Here is a 9,908-nt window from a genome sequence, read left to right as displayed (position 1 = left end):
TAACGAGGAAAGGGAACTTTTGCTATATCTTTTTTTTTCTAAATCTCCGTGGCATTATTTCGATGTCTTTTCTGTCTATTTCTGTTGGCTCTCCCTCTCCTTCCCCCTCCCCACCCCTGCCTCCCCTCTCTCCCTAACTCTTCCTCCCGCCCTCTCTCTCTCTCTCCTTCCCCCTCCCCTCTCTCATCTACTCTCCCTCCCCTATCCTTCCCCCTTCCCTCCCTTCCCCCGCCTTCACCAGGCTAAGGCCAAAAGTCGCGTTGACAACGGCTTAAAGGGCGCGTGGGCGGTGGGCGGACTCGCATCAGCCACGGTAGAGGATCAGCATCACTCCTCTCTCTCGCTCTCTCTTGCTCTCTTCCTTTCTCTATTGTTTCTCATTCTCTCTTTCTCTCTGTCCCTCTCTCTTGTTCTCTTTCTCTCTCTGCTGTCTCTCTCTCTCACTCTAGTTCTCTTTCTTTCTCTTTTCTATCTATCTATCTATGTATCTATCCATAAATCACTTGCTGTGTGTGTGTGTGTGTGTGTGTGTGTGTGTGTGTGTGTGTGTGTGTGTGTGTGTGTGTGTGTGTGTGTGTGTGTGTGTGTGTGTTTATGTACGTATATATATCTGTTGCGAAGATCCAAATCGGTACTGATAACAGATTGAAAGGAAGGGGGAAGGGGGAAGAGGATACGGGGGGGGGAAAGATACGGAGTACGGGGGAAGGACGGACGCAGAGTCAGAGCGCTATTGTTATCCGATGACGCCCACTTGTATAAGCCGGGCGCTAGGGGGCGGGAGGAGGAGGAAGAATAAGTAAAAAAAGAAGAAGGAGAAGAAGAAGAAGAAGAGGAAGAGGAAGAGGAAGAGGAAGAGGAAGAGGAAGAAGAAGAAGAAGAAGAAGAAGAAGAAGAAGAAGAAGAAGAAGAAGAAGAAGAAGAAGAAGAAGAAGAAGAAGAAGAGGAAGAGGAAGAGGAAGAGGGGGGAGTGAAAAGAGTAGGAGAAGGAAGATGAGGGGGGGAGGGGGTAGTCGGCTAACAATACTTTGCTTTTGATGGAAGATGAGAATAGTCTGTTGGGAGTAGTGGGGGAGGTGTAAGGTGAATGGGGAGGAGGAGGGGGGGGCTATGTCGTGGTAGAGAGAGAGAGTAGGGAAATGATAGATCTGATAAAGAGAGAGGAGGAAGGAGAAGAAAGTGATGGAAAGAAAGAATGTATAAGATTGAAGTGATACACGCCCGCGCACACGTTTTTTTTTTCTTTCTTTCTTTCTTTCTTTCTCTCTCTATCTATCCATCTATCTATTTATCTATCTATCTTCTTCTATCTTTCTCTCTCTATTTATTTATAAATAGCAAACAATAAGTTGATGAGAAAAAAAAGAACATCCTCCGGCAGAAGGCGAGGTAGGGGAGAGGGGAGGGGAGGGAAGGGGAGGAGGAAGGGAGAAGGGGGACGTTTTGCTCTGTGATGATCTTTTGATGGTGTTGCGGTATGTGTAACGAGGTTATAGTGCTTGGATGCTATGATATGATGTGGCGAATGTTACGGTGTTTTGATGTTAAGACGGTATGGTGCGATTAGGTTATGGTGTTTTGATGCTATGACACGCGCGATGAGGTCATGGTGTTTTGATGTTATGGATTTATGATGATGTTTGCGTTACAATACAGCGATCTTTTGATGTCATTTGCATATTCATGGGAGAGTGCGATCATATTCTATTTATTATTTTCCTATTTTCTTATCGGAATACCGTCACTTTATCTTTTCCCCCTTGTTGTTTTTACTAACACTGTGACTGCCGCTCTGCACAACCTTTTATTAACCGTGTTATTATTTGGTCGAGTGCACGTATGTATACATATATATGTATAAATTTAATTATATTTTCCCCTCGGTTTTGCGTCGGCCGTAACGAGGAGAACGAAAATACATCACAGAACATTCGAATAACAACAAACATGCCTTTTTCCACAGTGAGTATCGGAACTGACGGCCATACGGATTTTTTTTTTTCTATTATTATCATTTTTGTAGCAGGTTGGGTTGTGTTAATAATAGCGATATTGACTTTATTCGCGGCGGCTCTATTTGTGTCGCCTTTAACAGGATTGCGTCATGTATTGCTAAATGTTCAAACTTCGACTTATGGGAAGGAAAATTAGATCGTAAACATCATACTCGTCGGGTATTTAATGGTGTTACGAGTAATGTTGCCATTGACGTGAAGAATAAACGTTTTTCGGTGTTTATTATTATTGCAGAGGCGTTGTTGTTAACCCGACTATTTAAAGATAAGGTTATAGCTTCCATGATTATCAACTAATAAACGTTTTTTTTCCTCTTATTACAGTGGTGTAAACGTTGCCATTAACTAATAAACGTTTTTTTCTCACATTACAGTGGTGGAAACGTCGCGGTCTTCAATCCTGAATGACCCGACGCCCAAACCGCGACGCAAGCTCATCCAGGCACCGAGGTTCAATCTGTCAGCGGAGGTGAGTGGGGCGAGCTTTGTTCTCTCTCTCTCTCTCTCTCTCTCTCTCTCTCTCTCTCTCTCTCTCTCTCTCTCTCTCTCTCTCTGTGTCTGTCTGTCTGTTCTTGTACATATGCAACCGAATATATACGCAACTATCCTCCTTCACATTATCCTTTCTCACCATTTATCTCTCTCTCTTTCTCTCCTTCCACAGGACGAAGACGACGATGACCTGAGCGACATCCCGCCTTCGAGCCCTCGTCTAGGTCACACGCCCCTCATCCAGACCACCTCCGCCCGCAGCCCTTCGCCCCACAACTCCCCCTCGCCGCCCACCTCACCATGGTCGCGCATGGGTATGTGTCGGCCGTTAGCGAGTTGAGACTGGGCGGGGAAATCATGGGTTTCGGGACTGGGTCTCGGGTGTTGTTAGGATGATTCCTATGATTGGTCATTGATGCTGTTATTATTGTTGTTGTTGATGTTGTTGTTATTGTTATAAATGTTTGGGTTATATATATGTATATTGTTTCCTCTTGTGTTGAAGTTTGTGAGTAACCTCAAAACATAGAATATGTATAGTTTGCACTGTAGCTAAATTGAGTTCATGAAAGCGTGTTTTTAAGGGAGGCATTGTTGTGCATAGGCTATGTAACTGAGAGCGTGTATATATAGAGTGTTTCCCTGACTGGCCCTCTCATTGCAGCCTTCGACCTGGCCAAGTACGGCAGCACCGGCACTCCCGAGCGGCGGCACTCCATCACACTGTGCGAGACGCCCTCCCAGGCACGCCCATCCTCCAATTCCATCACCCCGCCCTCGTCCATGCCCCAGTCTACTAACACGTCAGCGCCTATGTCCCCCGCCCACCAGGACTTCATCCCCTCCACGTCGCAGACGCAGAGGGACTTCCTGTCGTCGGTAAGGAAGGGACCTGTTTTGAGTTTTATTTATTTATTTATTTATGTATTCTTCTTCTTATTATTATTATTATTTTGTTGAAGGGAGGGAGGGAGGGGGATATATATTTGATTATATGATCTTTTAACGTGATTGCGGGTAAGTTAAGTTTACATCCTTCAATGGCACTCAACATAATCGAGTGACTGATTAGACAGAATGCTCTATACCTTGGCATGACTGCCTGACAAACTTTTTCTTTTATTCTTTATTTCCAGTTTTACTTCACGCTGCTACCCCATGTTATCCTTGCCAGTTTGTAACTATTTTTTCCTCCCCAGGCGCACTTCTCAGCACGGCTGGACTGTCTGGCCCTCACCTTGGAGGAGGTGGTTCACATTCGCAATGTCCTGACCAAGGCCGACCTCGAGGCTCTGCCCCTCGACCTCTCCATCAAGGAGGACATGGCCAAGGGCAAGATCTGCTTCTTGTGCATGAAGACTCGTTTCGGCTTCTTCGGCCCCAGAGGACAGGATTGCAGACTTTGCAAGAGAACGGTGTGCAAGAAGTGTGTCACAAAGGTGAGCTTTGGATCTTGGCACTGATTGTTCTGTATGAGTAAGAAAATACAACTGTTTGTTTCTTTTCCATGTTGGAAAGGCTGTTGTCTATTTTCATTCACATTAGTGATTCCATTATTTACAATTTCCTCCTTGTTGAGGACTTCATCATTGTTTGCCCCACCTGTGAACAACTCCATCATTCAATTTTACCCACACTTACAGAGTCCACAATTCATTCCATTATTCATTTATCCTTCATTGTAGATTCCCCCATTGCTTTTCCTGATTGCTGTCGCCATCACTCGTTATTCCATTGATCTTGTCATTCCCTTCCAGATGCGCATTCCCACCGAGCACTTTTCAAACATTCCCGTGCAGATGCTGACTCCACAGGCACTGTCTCCGCGAGAGGATGATGAAGACATGTCTCTGCCTCGTTCCATCTTGTCAAGACTTACGGTTAGCATCCAAGAAGTATTTATGTTTTTGCCATTGTCCTTTTTTTTTTAAGTCTTATATTTGTTTATCTCTATTTTAATAGGTTCCTTATTTTACTTGTTGACTTTTGATGTGTGTTTTTAATATTTTCTTAGCATATATTTTTTTCATGGTTCTGTTTCAAAGTTTAGGATTGTGTTCCAGTTGTTATATCTTTTAAGCAAATCTTGATTGCATTTACTTATTTATCACTAATAAGATTTATATGTATATGCGGCGGTTAGAGGAATATTTGTAATATTGTTAGAATGATTGCTTGATGAGATCAACTGTAATTCCCGGTGGATTCAGAATTATTGATGTGAAAAAAAGAAGAGAAGACTGTGTGATGCATGTGTTTAAGCTATGAGGATAGACAGTTGTCGTCTTTTATTTGTGTACTCTTGTGTCACCATTTCAGTAAGGTGAGATTTATCAATATTCAGGTAATAGTGTCTTATATAAATTAGAATTCCATTCCATAATATTATTTCACAAAGAACGGGTGTGGTCAATCCCAAAGTTAGTGTGATGAGGAAAAGAGAACTTTATATGTTTTTTGAATTAGCATTTATGTTTGTATCGCAAAAAGATTATAATTTTTCTTTTTTTCTTTTGAATAATGATCGTGAATAGCTGTTGATGGTTTTCTGTAGTCTGTGTGCATGAGTGTCTCTGTGTGTTTGTAAAAAGGATGTCGGTGAATGTAATTTAATTTTGACTGCAGAGAAGTGTGACCTAGGATTTTAGATATGATGTTAAGATAATTTCATAGATTATAATACAGGTTAAAGATATGATGAAAGCTATGATGAATATCTTAAATGTGATGAAACAAATCAAAATGGTAATTAATCCAGGGAGAGGAAGAAAAAAATTGCAAATTTTCACATCTTACAGAAAAAGGGCGTGGAAAATGTCAGTAGACGCCTATACGTTTTGGTGAGCTGAATTCGTTAGAGAAACAATTCTTGCACAAATATATCACAAAATTTATTACAGAAACTGCATGGTAGAGCACAGAAAAAAAAAAAATAATTGCATGATTTTAGAATTTATTGTCTCAAGAGGACAGACAGACAAAAAGTTGTGAGAAGGCATTATATATCCCCCACACCCCCTTGTCTCCCCTATTTTTTCGGACCTATTTACTCCCCCATTACTCTCTTCTCCATCTTCACCTCCTCTCCTTCCCCCCTAAGGAATAATATCTGATCATTAGAAAGCTTCTTTTAGTAACAACAGAGGATAAGAAATGCTCCTTACTAACCCTGTATCTAATCTCTAAGTATTATCATTCCTTTTTCATTCTTGAAACTTTCTTAATACCCATTTTGACGTAGGTCTTTACAAAGTGGTGATCTTATTGTGGTGTTGAAAGTGAGTGACCAGTGGCAGAGTGACTAAAAGGGTTAAAGATAACTTTATAGGTTAGGAAGTCCTGTTGGCGCTACCTTGTCGTTCAGATTGGAGTAAAGCCACATACACTTTCTTTGCAGTTTAACATCTCTGAACACATCGTAAAACGCATTCAGGTAACAGAGCAGGAAGAGAGCGTAAGTCACTCGGCAAGCACTCACATCCTGCCGCAGGTACAGCTCAGGAAAGCTAATGATGAAAGGGCTTCTTTTTTTTGTTTCTTCTTTTTTGTGGACGTCTTGAGAAAGATTGAAGCTTTGTCTTTTCATATTCATCCTCCCCACCCCCCCCACTCCACCCCACCAGCCCATAAGATAAATCCTCCCACTCTCTCTCTCCCCCTCTCACTCTCGAGTTCCTGGCTTCATGATGCTTACTATTTTTTTTCCGAGAGGAGTTTCCCGCCCCAAAGAGAGAGAGAGATCTGCGCTGGTCAGAAATGTGTATATAAACTGCCTCTCACCCACAGCATTGTCATTTGAGTTGGCATAAAACATGTAGTTGTACACCAAGAGAGAACTTAGAGGAGCTGATTTTAAAGCACTCTCTCTGCTACGGTACACTACACACCTCATTCTCTCAGTATCCTTTTTTGAGCCATAGCAGAGAGAATGAGAAAAAAAAAAAAAAAATTGCTTCCACTCCTTGATACAGCAGCTCAGTATGACATTTCTCATGGCTTTTCATCCATGCACGCACTCAGATGCTGTATTTACACACAGTTGTTGCCATTTTACGAGTGGCTGCATGCCTACTTGGACAGCCAGAGCTTACGCCTATACTTAACCTTACGCATGCATTGTGATGGTATACATGAAAAAAAAAAGTTTCAGAGGCTTGATTTTTGAAAGAATGATATTCTTTTTTTTAAGCTTGTAAGCTGTATATTTTGTCCTGCAGCTTCTGAGTGTGTAAAGCTACTTTCTTGCCGTGTGTTCTGATATGGTATAACTCAGGAAGGGTCATGACTACTATACCTTTTTTATAGCTGAGGCCTAGGTTGAATAATGATGCTCATAGGTGCATCAATGCTAGCCTGAGTACCTGTAAACTAACCCTGTAAAAAAAAAGATTATAATAATAATTGTAAAGAAAAAAACTTTTAAGGTGCTAAAGGAAGCAGTGCACTCTGTCCGGATAGCTTTTGTCTTTATTGGGAAATGAGACTTAAATGTTAACCCAACACCATATTCACAGGACTTGCAGCTGCCAGGGAACAGCACGAGCAGTGGGAACGCAGAACGGCGTAGCAGCGTCAGTGGCAGCGTTGGGTCGGCACCTTCCTCGCCAACCCTCACACGAGCTGTCGAGGGGCCTGCCTCTCTGCCTGCACAGTCGCCTGCACCCTATGTCAGTGAGGCCATCAAAAAGTAAGTTGAAGGGGGTTTAGAGATCGACATTTTCTTCCCAAATTCTCTCTTGTTCACTTGCTTGATGTCTTTTTTTTTTTCTTTTTTTTTATTACGTTGCATGATTTCTGTTTCATAATTGGGTTGATTTTTTGCTGATTTTGGATACTTTGAATTTTTCCTTGTACCTGCTTTAATACTAATGGCATAGTTTATAAGGAAACTGCTTTTTAATGTTTATGTGCACTGCATTTTGTAATTTTTCTGCTGGCTTGAAAATAATAACTTTATGCTTGTCATGATTTTTTTCTTTTGTGGTACATCATTTGCATGACTTTCCCTTTTCCTTTATTTCTCTTTCTGTCTTACTTTCTCTCACCCTCCATCTCAATCTGCTTGACTTTCTCTTTCTTCCTCTCTCCCCCTCTTCATCTCTTCATCTTTTTCTCTCTTCCTTCCTTTCTCTCTTCCTCTCTCCCCTTTTTCATCTCTTCATCTCTTCTCTTCTCTCTTCATCTCACCCTCTCTTTCCCTCTCCCTCTCCCTCTCCCTCACTTCCTCTCTCCTTAGCTTCTTCTCTCCCTCTTCCTCTCTCCATGATAACTGATCCGGTAGTAAAATTGCTCCCTGTGCATGCAGTTTTGCTCAAATGCCCCACTCTATCCTGCTTGCTTAGATGTCGCCTTGTGCGCTCCCATACAATCAGTCGCCTGGAGATCAAGCACCGCTTCCCTTGGGCGAAAAAGCCACCTAAGTTAGTAAACTCTTGTGCTGTTTGCTTTTGATGTTCAAGTGTGGTGGCTAAACCTCTTGTGTAAAAACCTCCGAATTGAAATATATCGCTGAACTTTTTTGGAGTTGTACAAGCTACCATCTTTTTGTTGTAATATTCCAAACAAAAAGAAAAAATATGTGAATAAAATTGCTTGGCAGTCAGATATCCAGACGTAATTGTCTGTAAGATAAAGAAAAGAAGGTAGTGCTTCAGGAACAGTAATGTAAATACTATTCAATTTTAAATTACATTTCCATTTTACATTGAGAGGTTTAGCCTTCAAGTGATGTGTATATGGAGTTTGTGGTTTTATTATTGTCTTTATTTGATACATAAACATCTATATATATAAAAGAAATTGAGGAATGAAAACATATATGCAAATCAAAATTCTGCTGTTCAATTAACTCTTTCAGTCAAAATTAAGGCAATGTCATACACGCTTGATTAGCAAATTGAGTTTATTAAACATAATGGTAAATTTTTACTTGTGCAATATATTCATATATCATTGAACAGCTGTATGACATCACAGTCAAAGGTGCCATAAATTCAAGAAAAAAATAAATCTACTGTTTTAAGACAAACTTTTCACTCTCTAGGGCATGTACATCTGCTAAGACATAATTATAGAGGAATGGCTTTTCTTTTCTCATTTCCATAACCAATTTCTCTCTCTTTAAGTTTATTTTTTCTTGAGCCTTATCAATATGCATGACTTGTTTTTATGAATTGTTTTCCTTTCAATATGCATGACTTATCTTCCTCTGCTTTGCATGATCTGTTTGCACCTAAAAAGGCCAAAGCTGGTGAGGTCTCAGACTCTCGGTGTCGCGGAAAGTAAAAGAGCCAAGCAGCGTCTTGTGGTCGAGTAAGTGAGTTTTTTTTTCCTCTAGCCCCCTTCCCCTTTTTTGTCTAAGGGGGGGCAGGCAAAAACTTTCTCCATGCTATAAGGTCACTGCTTTGAGCAGAGAAGGATTAATTGACTATTTATTTTTATTAAGGCAATATCTGCATCAGTGTTTATATTTACTGTTATAGTTTATTCCCAGGATTTGTTTTTTCCTCCCAATTGCTATGTAAAATTGAGATTCATTGTGTTATGCACTACTACTAAAATGACTACAGTGTACCTCACAGGAGAGCTAACGGAAACTTTCTTCTCTTCCCCCCCCCCCATCCTTCTGACCCCAAAGGAAACAGAAGCAGCGCTCACGGACCACCCAGGCGGAGGAGCGACTGCGAGGGGAGCTGATGATCGTGTGCGGCGACTGCAAGGCGATGGTCCTGCACATCCTGGCCTCCATCAGGGTGCGGAGGGAGCAGCAACAGGGGGCCTCCAGCCAACATGAGTCACCCCGCCACCACCTGCACCTCAACCTTCACCCGGTTTACAACTAATTCCCAACATGCAAAGAGTTAAAGGTGAAAGGTTGATGCCAATTGAGAACAAGAAGCTATTGCCGCCTGTTAAAGCAACATCAATTAATAATTCAACCATCCCTTCAAGTAAAAAAAAGAAAAATAGAGTAAAAAAGATGAAAAAAGGGAGACCGATTCTGTACCTTCATAACGTGTACCAATACTCTGATCCTCTATGATGATAATGATGATAACTAGTTAAGCATATAAAGAAACAACAACAAGAAAACAACAACAGCAACAACAAAGACAGGACCACCACCCTCGGAGCCTAGTCCCAGTCCTCAGTCCTCCTCTCTGTTCATGGGTGCTGCAGCCGGGCTTTCGAGGCATCCTGTTCGAGTACATGATTACATAATTGTATAAGCTGTGCTATTTTTTTTTTTTTCTTCTTCTTCTTCTTCTTCATTTTCTTCTTTCTGTGCTTGTCTCCTTGTCCTTTCTTCCTTCTTTCTCTCCTTCTGCAGGTGTGTCCATGAAATTACGTTTTATCTTTTATCTTTTTTTTTTAATCTGCAGAATGCTTAGTATCTTTCTC

General features: G+C 41.4%; 1 protein-coding gene across 6 annotated transcripts in view; it reads left to right on the top strand.

Moving 5' to 3' along the window:
* Positions 1-9,473, top strand: part of spir (spire type actin nucleation factor) — a 240,942-nt gene extending 231,469 nt beyond the window's left edge. Inside the window, exons 9-18 of one of the 6 annotated variants that reach the window (XM_043037993.2) lie at positions 2,390-2,484; positions 2,680-2,821; positions 3,172-3,386; positions 3,707-3,946; positions 4,265-4,387; positions 5,905-5,997; positions 7,022-7,194; positions 7,850-7,927; positions 8,748-8,819; positions 9,145-9,473. In XM_043037993.2, coding sequence (XP_042893927.2) covers positions 2,390-2,484; positions 2,680-2,821; positions 3,172-3,386; positions 3,707-3,946; positions 4,265-4,387; positions 5,905-5,997; positions 7,022-7,194; positions 7,850-7,927; positions 8,748-8,819; positions 9,145-9,349 — 1,436 coding nt within the window. In that variant the 3' untranslated portion in view covers positions 9,350-9,473. The remainder of the gene's footprint in view (positions 1-2,389; positions 2,485-2,679; positions 2,822-3,171; positions 3,387-3,706; positions 3,947-4,264; positions 4,388-5,904; positions 5,998-7,021; positions 7,195-7,849; positions 7,928-8,747; positions 8,820-9,144) is intronic. The other 5 variants (XM_043038010.2, XM_043038001.2, XM_086543450.1 and 2 more) reach the window with 5 other exon arrangements.
* The last annotated feature ends 435 nt before the right edge of the window (positions 9,474-9,908 follow it).

Source organism: Penaeus japonicus, unplaced genomic scaffold (genome assembly GCF_977035675.1).
Source record: "Penaeus japonicus unplaced genomic scaffold, GWHDUDI00000001_assembly GWHDUDI00000013, whole genome shotgun sequence".
NCBI classification, from domain to species: Eukaryota; Metazoa; Arthropoda; class Malacostraca; order Decapoda; family Penaeidae; genus Penaeus; species Penaeus japonicus.
The sequence above is the reverse complement of the archived record's forward strand: the minus strand, read 5'-3'. Positions and strand labels throughout refer to the sequence as shown.